This window comes from Megalobrama amblycephala, linkage group LG1, assembly GCF_018812025.1.
Source record: "Megalobrama amblycephala isolate DHTTF-2021 linkage group LG1, ASM1881202v1, whole genome shotgun sequence".
Taxonomy (NCBI): Eukaryota; Metazoa; Chordata; class Actinopteri; order Cypriniformes; family Xenocyprididae; genus Megalobrama; species Megalobrama amblycephala.
This window is the reverse complement of record NC_063044.1, coordinates 47292191-47310017: the sequence shown is the minus strand read 5'-3', so window position 1 is coordinate 47310017 and position 17827 is coordinate 47292191. Positions and strand designations below refer to the sequence as shown.

The following is a 17827-nucleotide window of genomic DNA, read 5'->3' as shown; positions in this document are numbered from 1 at the left end:
ATTTTTGGGTGAACTAACCCTTTAAATCTGTGACACTGATGATCATGTGACTGAACAAATAGTCGGATGTTCTTCCATTGAAGCTCACAATGCTCTTTGGATCATCTCAAATCATGCTGGAGAACATGATCATCAGGTTTGTCACACCTGTGGATTCATGCAGCTCGAGTGCTGCTGTCATTAAAGGAAATACTGAAACGTTCAGAAATTCAAGTAACTCAAATTGTTATGCTGATAAAAGAAGTATTAAATTAGAAAAATACAAAGCAGATTCACTATAGGAACCTCACTGCACATTTCCTTAAAAGAATGGGAAAGACCCACACAGCTTGAATTTATAGTATAACATTAGCTCATTACATAAAAACACATTGTACTAAGTGTTTTTTTTACAAGCTAGCTGCTGGGCTTTATTACGAGCGCTGCATGGATGATGATGATGATGAGAGAAGCACATGGGAAGGATTCTGAGCAACAGTGGTCCTACGTTATGCTTGATTTAACAAATGTTTTGGTACAATGCAAAATACTAACTTTAAGAAAAAAGTAAATAATAAGAACAGTTTTTTTCCCCCTTATAGTCTTATGAACATTTTGAGCCCCAAAGAGGACAAAAGGATGCCAGAAAAAAATGGATGGAAATAATGAGAGAAATAGCCTACATGTGGCTGTGTTTTGGTGCAGAGCTACAGTCTCTCAATCGCTCCGTCTCCTCTTATCTTGTGGCTTGCAGGGCTTATTGGGATAATTTGATCTGATTTGGTGGTAAGAGAGGATAATGAGCGCTGGAGGGTATTCAGAGTTAAGCACAGACACATACACATTAAAGTTAGAAACAAATTCACCAGTGCAACTCACACAGATGGATTGCCTTTTATTCACTATACCGATCAAACGTTTGGGGTTGGTAATTTTTTTAAAAATTGTAAATAGATAAAATAAAATAAAAATCACACTGACCCAAACCGTTTTTGGTGTATAGCTTATATTAAAGACCAAAAATTAACATTCTGTCATCATTTAATCACCCTCATGTTGTTCCAAACCTGTATGAGTTTCATCTGTTGAACACTAAAGAAGATATTTTAAAGAGTATGTTGGTAACCAGACACTTGACGGTAGCCATTAACTTCCATAGTATTTTTTCATAGTATTCAACAGTTTGGTTACCAGCATTCTTCAAAATATCTCCTTTTGTGTTCAACAGAAGAAATAAACCCATACAGGTTTAGAACAACAAAAAGGTGAGTAAATGATGACAGAATTTTCATTTTTGGGTGAACTAAAGCTTTAAGTAAAAAAACCTGATAATTCTGCAATTATTTACTATGGAAGAGGATTAGGGCCAAGCAATAATAAAAAAAATAAAACCATCTCGAGATTAAAGTTGTTAAATTTCTAGAAAAAACTAGTTAAATTTCTAGAAAAAAGTCAAGATAAAATGTTGAGAATAAAGTCATTAAATTATGAGAAAAAAGTCATTAAATTTTGAGAAAAAGGTTGAGATAAAATGTTGAGAATAAAGTCATTAAATTACGAGAAAAAACTCGTTAAATTTCTAGAAAAAAGTCGAGAAAAAATGTTGAGAATAAAGTCATTAAATTATGAGAAAAAAGTCGTTAAATTACGAGAACAAATTCATTAAATTATGAGAAAAATGTTGTTAAATTTCGAGAAAAAAGTTGAGATAAAATGTTGAGAATAAAGTCATTAAATTACAAATTTGTTCTAATAATTTAACGACTTTTTTCTCGTAATTTAATGACTTTATTCTCATAATTTAATGAGTTTATTCTCAACATTTTATCTCGACTTTTTTCTTGAAATCTAATGAGTTTTTTCTTGTAATTTAATGAGTTTATTCTCAACATTTTATCTCAACTTTTTTCTTGAAATTTAACGACTTTTTTCTCGTAATTTAACAAATTTATTCTCAACATTTTATTTCGACTTTTTTCTCGAAATTTAACGACTTTTTTCTCGAAATTTAACTTTAATCTCGAGATGGTTTTATTTTTTTATTATTGCTTGGCCCTAATCCTCTTCCGTAATTTACTCACTTATTTACTCAAACATGCGCTCATATTTTTAAAAACTAAAATGCTCTTGCTATACAATGACAAGCTCCAAAAATGAGAGAAAAACAGCATAAAAATATTATAAAGGTAGTCTATTTGACTCTGGTGGCATATATGCCCAATTTTCTAAATCCATACAATAGCATTTTCATCTCTGCCAAAGTAAATAACGACCAGTGCTGGGGAAAGTTACTTTTAAAAGTAATGCATTACAATATTACGGTACTCCCTAAAAAAGTAACTAATTGTGTTACTTAGTTACTTTTAATGGAAAGTAATGAGTTACGTTACATTTGTGTTACATTTTCTCATCTGGGCTGGGCTGTTTGTTTGTTTGGTTTTTATAACAACAAAAAGGTTATATTTTTTAGCAAATGTTAAGGCCCTTTCACATCAAAATGAATAAGCCTCAGGCTGAAGGAAATACAAATTCACGCCTGTACAGTAAAGGGCGCAGCTCAAACAAACCTTTTAGCTTTGCTGTCATTCTAGATCACTCTTACTTCAACGATATTTAAAAATAAATAAAACAAATGTGATGTTTATCTAAAGCCATTTTTGCTTGTTAGTATCACCGAACGTCAGCAACAAAGACATTAATAAAGTGAGATTAAATACATAAAGTATATTTGTTTCATTTAATAAATTTAATTATTGCAGGTTTGTGCAATATTCCGAGATTGCATTTCACTGTTTTATTCACGTGTAGGAATACTGAATTGGTTTTTGTGTAAGTAAAATGAGTAAATGCATGGTCTAGAACTACAATAACCATCATGCTCACGCATAACGCGAGCTGTCAGTCAATACATGGGAAAACAAAGTAACTTGTGTTACTTATTTGAAAAAGTAACAGATATTTTGTTGTGAAATTAAAAGTAATGAAAGTAATTTATTAGTTACTTGAAAAAGTAATCTAGTAATATAAAAGTAATATAACTTAAGTTACTTGTAATGTATTACCCCCAAAACAGATAATGAACAGAAAATTTTAATTTGGGTGAACTATATGATCATACATCATTATACTTTTGGCTTTATTAGCACCTTTACTGCCCTCAAAACTTGCCTGCACACAAAATCAGTGAAACATCTGCTATGTTTGATTTATGTGTTGAAGAAACACACAAGACAAGCTTAGAGTATTGCAAAAGCCTCTCTCGGTTTCTTCTACATCTCTAATGACAGCCACATGGGCTGAAGCAGTGAAGAGTCAGTGGTAGGGCCGAGTGCCATGTTCTCTGTGTTTTATGCAGCACCAGCAGTGTGTTTCTCAGTGCCCTAAGGATGAGAAACTTAAGGTGCTGGCTGATGGTCTACAGCTTTCCAGAGCTCCCGAACCTTCAGCACAGTTCCATTTAATCAGCAAGAAACTGTACAAAAGAAGGTTTTTTTTCTGTCTTTGTCCTGCTGTGACCTAACATACTCCATTGCAGAGTTTCTTAACTTGATCTAAATGAGTAAAGAAGTGAGGTCACTGTTTGCCATGTCTCCAGGCAGCTTTGTTAATGTGCCTCCGGTCGGCCAATAACAATGAGCCAGCTTGAGCTGACTTCCTACTGTATATTTACTTGACAGTCAATTCACACCCAAGTCTTCCCGCAAATCAAACTAACATACCAAAGAAAGTCAGCTGATTGAGTTCTTCAAGGAAATCAAGACCGAAAAACACAAACATGGAAGCTTTTGTGAGCTATTTTTATTCATTGTTTTTAAAAAAGACTCCAAATCTGGCATTGCATTTTTCTGTGGTAAAACGATGGGTCTAAAGCAGTGACCTTTAAATCAATACTACATTTGCTCGTCTGTTTGCCTGCATCTCATTGATTGATCTGTCATGACCACAGCGTGACCTGCAGAGCTCTAGACTGAAGTGCCTGTATGTATGTTTAATTATAACATTCTGCAGTTTGCATCTGCTATATTTCCCAATCTGTAACCGCTGACCTCTCCAGCTCCCATTTCCCTCCCAGCACGTCTCATGTTGTGTCACTCTTTCAGGGAAAATTATTTTTACCATGACTTCTCTTTAGTTAAGTCATTTAACAAGATTAAAGGGTTAGCTCACCCAAAACTGAAATTTCTGTCAGTAATTACTCACCCTCATGTCGTTCTACACTCGTAAGACTCATCTTCAGAACACAAATTAAGATATTTTTGATGAAATCTGATGTCTCAGTGAGGCCTCTATTGACAGCAAAGCCATTGTAACTCTCAAAATCCATAAAGGTACTAAAAACATATTTGAATCAGTTCATGTGAGTTAAGTGATTCTATCTTAATATTATAAAACAATGAGAATCCTTTTTGTGCGCCAAAAAACCCCCCAAAATAACGACTTTTCAACAATATCTAGTGATGGATGATTTCAAAACACTGCTTAATGAAGCTTTGGAGCTTTATGAATCTTTTGTTTCGAATCAGTGGTTCGGAGCGTGTATCAAACGGCTAAACTGCTGAAATCACGTGACTTTGGCGCTCCGAACATCTGATTCGATTCGTAAAGCTCTGAAGCAGTGTTTTGAAATTGGCCATCACTAGATATTGTTGAAAAGTCATTATTTTGTTTTATTTTTTTGTTTTTTGGAGCACAAAAAGTATTCTTGTCACTTTATAATATTAATATTGAACCACTATTCTCACATGAACTGATTTAAATGTGTTTTTAGTACCTTTATGGATCTTGAAAGAGGAAATGTAATTGCTCCCTATGGAGGCCTCACGGAGCCATCGGATTTCATCAAAAATATCTTAATTTGTGTTCTGAAGATTAACGAAGGTCTTACGGGTGTAGAACGACATGAGGGTGAGTAATTAATGACAGAATTTTCATTTTTGGGTGAACTAACCCTTTAACTAAACATAGCATAGTTCAGAATATACACTAACAAAGACATGTACCATGGTACAGACAAATATCTGATTTGAGGGGGGAGGAGAGGGATAGGGGTCACCCTCCTGAGAAGATAATATCTTTGAAATACCTTATGTGAACATCGTTGTATGAAAATAGTAACCTTTCAAAAAGGTACAGTGGTAGTATCAAGGTGATATCATGATACAAAATGTATTTAAATATGAACATCATGGTAAATGTAGGTCTAATCATTTAACACTATTGCATTATCAGCTGTTATCATAACTTTACCACACACTGTCGTTATTTTTAACTCCCCAGTCATTTTTGTTCTTCAGAGATGTCTTAGCTGTTGTATCTCTCCACACACACTCCAACTTACTCACCTTTCCTTTGTCTGTTATGTCTTTTAGTTCCCGTCTATCTTTTTATCTGGGCACAAAGAGGGCTTTGTTTTCATGGCCTTGAACGCACCGCGCTCTGGCGCCCGTCACGCGTCCAGCTACGTCATAGTTTCCGAACGCGAACGCAAAGCGGCGCGTTTTGTAATGTCCGCGTGCCGGCGCCAGAGGGAGCTCCGCGCTACTCGTTTCAGCCCAACACGCAGATTCATCCAGCGCCTTGTGCTGTAGTGGGACAGGCCGGTTGAAGAACTGAACGGATTTGCATCGGGCGAGGGAAAAGGGAGGGCACTGCGGGCAAACAACGGGAAAGAGACGAGCGGACGGAAGAAAACCGGATAGGTGAACGCTGCGGTTTAAGAAAAATAGCTCATAGCACACTTCTTTCACAGTAATCTTAATCGCGACCCCCCGAATCCCCCTACAAAACAAGTTAAGCTGTCCAATGAATGGAGTTGCATTTTGCCTTGTTGGAATACCTCCGTATCCAGAAAACGAAGTAAGTGCAAGACTTTTCCTCACTAAAGCGAAACGCGCTGAGCATCTGATGATCTGCAAATGTTTGTGTAAAGTCGAGTTAAACATCATTCTGTGTGTTAAACAGTGTCGTGTTCATCAGAGAGCACGATTTCCTAAGAGGATTAAGTAGCGTGGATACAGTGTGTACAAACAGATGAGACCGCTATTCCTACAGTAACTCCTTTTCACTGCCAGCTTGGGTTAATAATAGCATTTTACCTTACAAAAGTTTATTAAGTACGAATGTAACAAGATAAACGACTGAAATGGTGGTACTTTAACATCACTCGCACGTAGTTGTTGTCAACTACGCCGCTTTAACTCTGGATTCAGCTGTCAATCACTTCACACGTCGTTGACTTATATATCGGAACGTGATTTAACAAAAAAATAATGTGTACAGACTGTTAATGTTGTTTATATCTCAAAATGTTTTTATTTTTGTGGTAAGTGAAAATTATCAACGTAATTAGAGTGTTTTTTGATACATGATTTAATATGAAGAATCTCTTTTTAATTAGTAGCCTAAATGTAATAAATTATTATTAACACGTATTTTCAAAGTTGTTTTAAGATCTTAAGTTTTCATTTTTTATATTTTTCTCTTGAGAATGAATGGCTGTTACATAGAAAGTTGTTCAGTATATTTCATTATTATCACTTAATTTTTAAATAAATTATTCCTTAAAGACCATATAAATACATTTATCTGTAGATCTGATAAAGGAAACTGATTAAATTGGTTAAACTGATTATTGATTTATCTCATAGCATCACATAATATATCCTGTGGTTTTTATTATAGACTACTTGACTACTGACAGTTTTAAAAAAAAAAAAAAAAAGAAAGAAAGAAATGAATTGTCTATTTCTCAACATTTCTTTGTCTCCTTCATCTCTATGTCTGTTTATATTTACGAGGTGGTAAAGAGGTTTATTTGTAAACCGCTGTATATTTGAGCATGTCTGTGGGTGGGTGTGTATCAGCACATTACAGCATCACCCGGGGCAATAGCTTTACTGTATGTCTCAGATCTTTTCTATGTCATAATTCTTGTTTTACAGTCAGAGGTTTTTATTAGATGCTTTTGATGTGAAATGAGGAAAGAAAGAAATGTGCATGCATATACAGTCATCAAGACTAAATGGTTTTTGTGCATCATTAGCAATGGAGCTGAATCAGCATGTCTGTTCTGTGTCTTTTCTAAAGACTACCATAGTAAAGATTACCACACTGCTGGTGTTTGTGAGTCAAAATGGGTTTAGAGCTCAGTGGCATTAGTAAAGAGATCTTGATTTGCACCAAAACGTATTTAGACACTACTTTAACATTTCTGAATGTCCTTTGCATTAAATAACAAAATATCAAAACAAGTGGTACAAACTTCCCTTTTTTTTGTGTTCAACTTACGGAACGAACGCGGCGCCAGTTTTTAGTTTTTTTCCGTAAGTAGAATAGGGAAGGCGTAGGACATACGGCGTAAGCTTTTTGAAGAATACGGAAAGCGGAAACCTTTTTATTTTTCCGAAAATGATCATTTCGCTAGATAAGACCTTAATAATCCTGGAATGTTTTCATCAAAAACCTTAATTTCTTTTCGACTGAAGAAAGAAAGACATGAACATCTTGGATGACATGGGGGTGAGTAAATTAGCAGGAAATTTTTATTTGAAAGTGGACTAATCCTTTAAAGGGGTGCTTCACCGTTGGCAAAAAGGGCTTCTCAACTGCCTATGCAGTAGAAAAGAAAAATCGAAAAAAAGAAATCGGTTCTACCTGACTAGAGAAATCAAAGGAAAAAGGCTGTTGTCTTCCCTTTTCCCAAATAGGTAGGAAAACTTCAAAACCAATAGTGCACTGTGCAAGTTGCATTCCAAGGCCACTCCAACAATACACTTACCAGAGTCAAATACCTTCTTGCTTTAGTAGGAAATACTTCTTAGCAAACTATTAGTCACAACGATGTCAACTTGTAGCCTAATGTTCCTGGGCGCAAGAATTATTATTGGTTTCCGGTGAAGGATCCAGAGCGTTGTAGGTTTGTGGCTAAAGACTGCAAAGGATTGTAAATATGGACAGAACACTGTGATGGAAAATCTGAAAAACCTCCATGTTTGTAGTCAACATTTCAAACTGGATGACTACAAAACAACAGTGTCTTATGCCAAACGGAGAGGAAAAAGTTCCTCCCAAACCACTAAAGCAAAGCGGCGTCGCATACAGATAAGAAAGCTGTTTCATTTTTACCATATGCTGTTAAAGAGTAGACAAATAGGATACAGGTTTCAGTGATAAATCGATCCATAACTGTTCTGTCGATCCGACTGCCCATGAACGGGGATTCAAAAATGCGGAAGAATAATCTGTAGTTTTCATGAAAGCCTTGGAGCTGTCAAAAGCAAAACGTGTCCTCCAGCAGACTTTTGCTGACAAATAAATGTGAATTTCTCAGTCCAGGCAACACAAACATTGTTCATGTACATATTACTGACATAGTAACAATACAGAGCGGGTTGAAAATCGGCAGAATCACACATATCATATTCGGTAATATTGTAACTATGAATTTCTAGCACATGATAGACATTCAAAGTGGGAAACTCAGAATGGGATAATGCACAAGTTTTCGAATTGCTAGTTTGGTAGGGTCATGTTGATTTGAAACATGGTCAAAGCACTGATCTATATAATAGACAAAAAAAGCAGAAAGCAAGTCTATAGTGAATGCTATAAAGTTAATCGCTCAACTTTCACGGTTTGCTTGAACGAAAACATTTAGCCATGATACCATCTATAAATAAATTATAGAAATTAATATTGTTTGTAATTTTGAATACAAAAGTAATTATTTTGGGTTTACTGCTCACAATATAATTATTTTGCTTTGTTTCTGACTTGATTGTGTAAAAACAAATGTCCGACTCAAAAGTACGAGCTTCCCATGTGCAATCGAAGGCAGCATAAGGAGGACATTTTTCATTAATGTTTAACAATCAAAAAATAGTCCAGATTTTGAACAATATATATTTTTCTTCTTTTTGTGAAGCATTTTGCTTTTTTTAAAATAATTATCATTTGCCTTGCCTTTGTCTTTTTAATTGTCATCTATTTCAAAACTAATGCCATGACATTCATGCATTTTAACTGTGGCTTAAGTGTCCATGTGAATTTTTGGGGATTCTGTATGGTAACAGACCTATTGGCCCGGTTAATGATTTTGTTCAGCATCCATTATGTGACAATGTAAAAGTTATAATGTTATTGACATTAGTAGAATAATAATCTTAGAGTGTGACATTAAAATCAAGTAATAACCTGTCCCCAACACACACACACAGAGAGAGAGAGAGAGAGAGAGAGAGAGAGAGAGATACATTTAGATGGATAGAGAGAGATAAATTTAGACAGAGGACAAGAAAAGTTCAGGGAGAGAGATTAAAAGATGCTATTTTCTCATTATGGACTCAAGTAAACCCAAATACACTTGATAAATATAGTCTGGTGGTGTTGTGCTCAGAGGGTGTGGTACCAGTGTGTGTGTGTGAGAAAGAGTGAATGTGCTGCTCTCTCTCCCAGTCATGCCTAATTGAACCCTGATTCAATTATCACAAAGCGGTTAGGCAAAGAGGAGGGGAAGGAAAGAGGAGGACATGAGAACACACTTCACTTCATTTAGAGAGATCAGCAGACTGCATTTAGTGCTCACAAATATCAGATCAGAGCAGTCAGTCATATGCACTTCAATAAACACATTCAAAACAACTGTCAGTTTGCATTACTTAATTTGCATGATCTATATTATTTAATTATTGCATGATCTATATACAAAGACACATTGCACAACTGTGTGATTCCCCACTGCTTTAAAAACACAATAAATTGATTATTCATTTCAAATTTCATTAGAAGAATGCAGCCTAGAAGATCTGACTCACTGAAAGAATCGTATAGCGTTGTACATGAGAAGTTTGGGTAGCACTTATGTATCCCGACAGCCGTACTGGGATCTTTTATGCGTGCGTGTTAGAAAGAGAGAGAGAATTTGTGCCAAACTACAAGCTCAACGTTTAGGTGTCTATAAGAGAGAAGAGAGTGTATGTTTGGAAAGCAGAGGTCCATTAGCACTTAGACAGTTTAAACATCATTACAAGGGCCTCCTGAGCTGCCTTTTTCATACACTACCATTCAAATGTTTATGAGTTTTTAAAATGTTTTTTGAAAGAAGTCTCTTATGTTCACCAAGGCTGCATTTATTTCATCAGTAGTTAAATCAGTTATTATTACAATTTAAAATGTTCTTGTTTCTTTCCCATTTATTTAACCAGATAAAACTTTCTGAGATTAAAAATCTCTTCTGAGATTTTAAAATCTCTAAAATGTAATTTATTCCTGTGATGCAAAGCTGAATTTTCACCATCATTACTTCAGTCTTCAGTGTCACATGATCCTTCAGAAATCATACTAACAATAATACTAACCATTTTTTTATTATTGTCCATATTGAAAACAGTTGTCTGGTTAATATTTTTTTGTGATAACCATAATACATTTTTGTCAGGATTCTTTGATGAATAGAAAGTTCAAAACAACATCATTTATTTGAAGCAGAAATCTTAACCTTATAAATGTTTACTGTTACTATTGATTAATTGAATGTGTCCTTGCTGAATAAAAGCATTTAAAAAAACATACTGATTCGGTAGTGAATAGGCCAGTATTTTGTGGGGTAGCATCTGCACGAAGCCAAAGCTTTCCCTATCCGATTTTTTTTCTCGTCTCAAGAAATATCAGCGTACACATGAAACCATTGAAACCGACTCAAAATGATGTAGTATACATGCCAGATCAGTATGTGGCGCTGTAATTCTGCTACAGAGATACACTAAAAATGGAGAATAGGAGCATGCGCATAAACCTTGCGTGCTGTATACAAACTTTAGTAAAGCTTAGAAATAAAACTTTAATTAGTAGTAATAGGCTCAGTAGCTTCTGCAGCATGAACACAAGCATGTAGTCCGCTATTGTGTTTGTTGTTGCTGTTACGTGACGTAACGGAGTCTGACTAGGGTCGAGACATGGGATTTGGCATCATCGTTTCACAAAATATCAGATTGACTGTACACACGAAAACGCAAGGTTGTCGTTTTCAGATTTATCCACTCTGGGACCCAGTTTCAAAAAATAGCGGATTCAGGCTCCCAAAACGCCGGATCCATCTGGACGAAACGCTGATACGATATAAAATGTTTACATATACATCTAAACGCATCTCCATGTGGACGGGCTCTAATGTCTATAATCATATTCCTAATATTCAGTGGCATTTCCCCCCTATTAACCTGGAAATAAACAGTCAGTTTTAAAACTGTAAGAAGACTTTTTTTTAGTTATGATGTAAAATATTAAAAGAGAAATGTTTCACATTCAGCAGAATGTACAAGTCTTGCATTTACTCTTAGGATCATCTCGGAGAACATGATCATCAGGTTTGACAAACTGCTGGTGGATGGATGATGGAAAAAGAGACAATGTGTAAATGGATGAATGGAAAGATATCATTTAAAAGATACTCAAATCCTTTCTAAAGGAAGTTCATTAAGAGTGATACAGGATTTTGATTGGTCAGATTTACACAGTTGGGAGTGTGTTTTAGATCCTCTCTCATCTCATGCCAGTTTAATGCTTCTGTGAGTTCAGGAAATAGTGTGGTGAATCAGGAATTGATGCACACTGATCCATGACGATACAAACCCAAATTTAGAAAGACTTCCTTTCTGAGAAAGGGTGGTCTGGGTGGAGCGAGATGACACACACCCTCCACCGGTGATTTACAGAAACAGCAGAAGAGAATAACAGTGATGGCGAGAACTAATCGAACAGTTCTGCTCGTCAGTAGCACAGTAGTGTCTTCCTGTGACACATACGTTAAAACAGCAATGAGCTACAGTTATGAAGCTTCTTCAGTAACGCTCCACCCTTCACATATCGCTTACTCATCGTATTGAAATGCAGGGGCACAGTGTAAAACATGTGTGAGCAGTATGCTGCTATTCACTGCAGTATTGTTGGGACTGTATTTGAAGAATGATTGCTGTAGGCTTTAGATGTTGAATGCTGAGCCCCAGATGGGCGTCGACCTCCACCGCTGCTCCCAGTGGATGACAGCACTCACATAATGGCTGCTTATTGATCTCTCTCTCTCTCTCTCTTGCGCTCTCCTTTTCTCTCTGTGTCTGTCTCTATAACCTAATGTGAACCTGACGAACCATTACAAAAGTGCTCTTGTTAGTCATTTGACTGTCTCAGTAGCCTGCAGTCACTTCAGTGACCTGTGTTTGATGGGAATAACCGTGACAGTGACCCAGTGACCCTGTCCACCCATCTCTACCAGCAGCTCATGTGACTGATGGACTCATCATGAGCATGTTTTTTTTTTTTGCAAGCATGCTTGGGTTACAGTCATACTACAGTATTACAAACATTTACCACACTTTAACTACTGTTTCTACTAAAATACTAGTTATATTATGACTGTAAAATTATGCCATTAAAGGGTTAGTTCACCCAAAAATGAAAATTCTTACTCACCCTCATGCCGTTCCACACCCGTAAGACCTTCGTTAATCTTCAGAACACAAATTAAGAAATTTTTGATGAAATCCGATAGCTCCGTGAGGCCTGCATAGGAAGCAATGAACACTTCCTCTCTCAAGATCCATAAACTAAAATCGGCTCATGTGAGTACAGTGGTTCAATATTAATATTATAAAGCGATGAGAATATTTTTGGTGCGCCAAAAAAACTAAATAATGACTTATTTAGTGATGGCCGATTTCAAAACACTGCTTCATGAAGCATCGGAGCATAAATGAATCAGTGTGTCGTGTCCTGATTCAGATCACGTGTCAAACTGCCAACGGCTGAAATCATGTGACTTTGGTGCTCCGAACAGCAGATTCGATACACTGATTCATTTATGCTCTGATGCTTCCTGAAGCATTGTTTTGAAATCGGCCATCACTAAATAAGTCGTTATTTAGTTTTTTTTGGCACACCAAAAATATTCTCGTCCCTATATAATATTAATATTGAACCACTGTACTCACATGAACTGATTTAAATATGTTTTTAGTACATTAATGGATCTTGAGAGAGAAAATGTCATTGCTCCCTATGGAGACCTCATGGAGACCTCACCCCATCGGATTTCAACAAAAATATCTTAATTTGTGTTCTGAAGATTAACGAAGGTCTTACAGGTGTGGAACGACATCAGAGTAAGTAATAAATGACAGAATTTTCATTTTTGGGTGAACTAACCCTTTAAGGTGGTTGACTTAAGTTTGCTGCAACATATTATACTTCATTTAAAAATATTTTTCTACTTATTTATATAGTAATCTTATGAGCTTTGCTACACTTTGGCAGATATTTAGCATAATTTTAAAATATAGTGACAGTGTATCCAGTATTATATGTTGGTTTCTATGTATATTTCACAACTTACAATCATATATTTCATTAAGTGAAATAATATTTTACTCAAAGTACCTAAATCTGCTTTAGACATTAAAATAACCACTATCCACTATAATAGGTGGTAAAATATGAAGCCACATGATACATTAGAGTTCATTATACGTATAATATGATCTTGATCATGTGATCTTCAAACTAAGCTTTCTGTTACTTTGTTATCTTTTTGATGATAATGATTACTAATCAAAATAATTTATAATGAATATCCTAAATTATACCCTGAAACTACATTTTTCTGCAGGTATTTTTGTAATTTTGTTCAAGATTTCTTTCAGTCCAGCGAATCTAATGCACGTTTGATTGTAATATCGGAGCAAAAGCTAAAACTTTCCATTCCTGTCAGTACAGTGTGGGCAGAGGGCAATTTTTGCTTGAGTGTGATGAAAATGCCTCTCTTCCCACTGGATTGCATTCCAGTGTGCCCTGCAGAAAGAGAGAGTGGGAAACGAGAGCAGAATTAAAGGAATAGTTGGGAAAGGCACAGGGCTGTTGTGTTGTGATGAGAATCACACAATGACTCTCTCTTTCAGCAGAACACAGCAGCTAATGCAGCTCCTCTTGTTGATGGTACACAGCTGGTGTGTGGAGAAGGGAGAGAGAGAGAGAGGAAGGAAGAGAAGACTGATCAAACTGTATTTAGCTGTAATTCATTGTCAAGAGTTTATTTATTCCAGTGACTCCTTTCTGTAGTGTACATAAGTACATCAGTGAGCAACCAGTTATGATTGAATCATTCACTTAACAGATTAGGTCAAACAGACTCATTTATATTTGCTAAAAAAAGATTCACTCATGACCAAAACAAGTTTTATTATCTTTTATTAAAATCTGCAAAAATGGGTGTAGAAATATTTTTCACTCAAAAATGGCTATTAAATTTCATAAACAGTGAAATAGAAATGGCAAGTTACACATTGAATGCTCTTGAAACTTAAAAGTAGAAAAGCTGAAAAAGATTTTATTGTAAAAAATTTTTGTACTTCAGTAATCTTTGTTTTGTTTAATTAAAAAAAAAAAAAAAATTTAAAGTGTAATTGTAATTACTCAAGTGAGTACTGAGTAATATTAATTAACTACATGTACTTACTATAGAGTTACAGTTAGGGTTAGGGTTTGGTTTAGAGTTAGTTACTTGTAATTATGCATAATTTACTGTTATTAATATAGTAAGTATATGTAATAACGTGTAACTGCGGCACTGTAAAATAAAGTGTTACCTTACAGTGTACTAAATGACTTCAAAAATAGTGTTTAAAGGGTTAGTTTACCCAAAAATGAAAATTTCCATTGACTGTTTTCTGGACCTTGAAAGTGGTGGTTAAATTGCTGTCTATGAGTCATATACCTCTCAGATTTCATCAAAAATATCTTAATTTGTGTTCTGAAGATGAACGAAGGTCTTGCGTGTTTGGAACGACATGAGGGTGAGTAATTAATGACAGAAATTTCATTTTTGGGTGAGCTAACCCTTTAAACATCATAAGCAATTTCTCATTTATTCCACAAAATGTGCAAACTTTTTGACATTTATCAAGCTTTAGATAAATTCAACAATAGCATATGGATTATGAGTGTCAAAAACATCTTTAGTCATTAGTCATAGTCAATGTGTGTGGTTATAAGTCATTTTTACACACATAAATTGGACCGTTTTTTCCTTCACATATGAGATCAGTTCACATGCTGATCTCACATTCAGCCTGGAGGTCCTTGCTCTTCAATATGCCTCAGTTTGTTTCATTTAAGAATGAGATGCTTCGTTCATTGAGTTTGTCCACAACACTTGTTCAGTGCTGCACCACTTTTCAGTCTCATTCAGACTCAAAACACTAACCAGTTCAATGAAGGAAGCGTATTTGTTCAGTAGGTCCAACCAATAAAAAGTGAATGAAAAAAGGACTATACGAATACAATTTGCTATCGTAAACGATTTGTCCAAAAATCACAGATTTGTCCAAAAAGCATTTGTTCATGACTGAAACACCACTAGTGCCGTTTTTTATTCTTCAGACTAGATGGTGGAACAAGGCACTATTTGTCCTTTTTTGGTCCATGTGCTGTCAAACTTTTTCTGCAGATCTTTGTGTTTGCATATTCTGAGTTTTTTGGTTTGTCCTTAACTTGCAAACTTGTTGAACTCAGCATAATATTTATCATTGTTTAGACACAAATACACAGTTTGATAGGCTCAAGTTCTGTATATGATTGAGCATGCAACCTTTGCCCTATAAACACAAACATCCCTCTCTCTGAGTCTGTGTTAAGGGATAAGATGTTTTTCCCTAGGGAAGCATGTCCAGGCAGGCCGGGATTGGAGCCTGGGACTTGCCTTGCTGGAGCAGCTGATGGAGAGATAAATCGAGCGTAGGGTAACACAGCAGCAGCCCGAGGGCAGGGAGGACAACTCTCCTCATGTTTGCCCAATCCTGTCATATTCTTCATTAGATATCCATCAGAATTCATGTTTTAATTCTTAAAGGAGCCGTATTCTACAATTCTGCAGCAGTTTATTTGTTCTCCACTGATATTGTTATTTTTCATAAAAATGTACATAGTTTAGTTTAACATAGTTTAAATGATAATTTTCTGTTTTCTCAGACTTTTAGAAATAGACATGCCTTAAAGGTGACCTATTATGCCCCTTTTCACAAGATGTAATATAAGTCTCTGGTGTCCCAAAATGTGTCTGTGAAGTTTCAGCTCAAAATACCCCACAGATCATTTATTATAGCTTGTCAAACTTGCTCCTATTTGGGTGTGAGCAAAAACACACTGGACTGCTTTCCAGAAGAGGGTGGAGCTTTAACAGCTCAATCTTCGGTTGCTCAACAACAACAAAGCTGGAGAATCTCACGCAGCCAAAATGACGATTGTCGGTAACGGTGTTCAGCCTTACATTGATCAAAGTCGACACTGATGGAGAGACTCAGGAAGAATTACAACTTTTTTTTTGTGGAGTTGATTCAACTCATCGACTATCATGTGCCGTCATGTTAATCTTTTGTGCAAATCCAGCGTTGAATTGACCCTCGTTTGTGAAGCAGTCCATGGTAAAGTGACGGCATGGTAACAACACTTTACTATAACAACTCTTCCTCTTCTCTAAAGCTGCCCAACAGGGCCTCGCCACCTTTGTTGCGTCTTTTCAGGGCAGGGTTTATGTAAATTTGGGGGTTAGTGATGTCACCAACCTGTGAAGAAGCTCGTTGTAGTCCCTACCAGCCATTTGTTGTAGTCCTTAAAAAACGATTTTCGATAAATGAAAATATCTCCTTTTGCATTGAACTTTGAGCATAGTAACTTTGCAGATGTTGTTTACGCTCAAACAGCAACATTACACACTAACTAAAGTTAAAGAAGTGAAATCATAATCAACAACCCCTTTAAAAGATACAGTAGCAAAAATTCCAGCAAAATTTCTATTTCCTACTTGAAAACGGGCAATAAAACAGCACTTAAAGTTGGATGTCTAACTTGGAAACTCATGTGGAAGGATTTTGAAAAGATGCGGATGCATACTACCATTCAAAAGTTTGGGATAAGTAATTTTTTTTGAGAGAACTTCAGCAAGGATGCATTAAATTGATCAAATGTGAAAATAAAGACATTTATAATGTTACACAATATTATGTTACACAAGCCCATCAGGGTTTCCACAAAAATATTAAGCAGTACAACTCTTTTCAACATTGATAACAATAAGAAAGTTTCTTGAGCATCAAATCATCATATTAGACTGATTTCTGAAGGTTCATGTGACACTGAAGACTGGAGTAATGATGGGAAATGTGCACATTTAATAACAATAACATTTAATTGACATTGATGAGACAAAGTTCTTGCATTACATGACAATCTGCTGAATACTGACTAGCGGTTAATGTGTAAACGTAGGTGGTCATACAAGTGCTCATGGTTTGTGACGTCAGTATCATCATGATTTATGAATGACCCATTTTTTCGGCTTAGTTTCCATAAAGTCTTAGTGGTCTGGTTAATGAGCTTTGCTTCATGAAATATGAAGTATGTCAACAACATCAGACTCTATTATTTTTAAAGACCAAAATTCAGCTTTCCGTCCCTTTAACAAATCTCAGCAATTGTGACATTTCTTTATCAGTAAATAATCTCTTCTTGATCTTCAGCTTGTTGTTTGTTATTTCCACCGCTAACATTCCACCATACCTCTGTCTCCTCTTTCCATCTCTTTAGCTACTTACTTTTTGAAGATCAGTCTCTTCTTTAAGCTTTTGCCTTATTTGGTTATCTCTCAGCAGAAATCTATGAATACATATTTCTCTGCCTTCCACTTTCTCCTTCCAGTCATCTTCTCTCTCTTTCAGCTGTTTGTGTAGGTTTGACAGTTGTGTTTTTTTTAACACAGGAGTGTAGCTGAGAGGTTCCACAACCTAGTGAGCTATACTTGGGAAAA

General features: G+C 35.7%; 1 protein-coding gene across 2 annotated transcripts in view; it reads left to right on the top strand.

Moving 5' to 3' along the window:
- The window catches only part of arhgap23a (Rho GTPase activating protein 23a), an 80455-nt gene that overhangs the window by 7348 nt on the left and 55280 nt on the right, over positions 1-17827 (top strand). The window contains exon 1 of one of the 2 annotated variants that reach the window (XM_048196993.1): positions 5705-5835. The exons of the other annotated variant lie outside the window; for it this stretch is intronic. Coding sequence (XP_048052950.1) covers positions 5782-5835 — 54 coding nt within the window. The 5' untranslated portion in view covers positions 5705-5781. Of the gene's footprint in view, positions 1-5704; positions 5836-17827 lie in introns of those variants that run through there. 2 annotated transcript variants of the gene reach the window in all.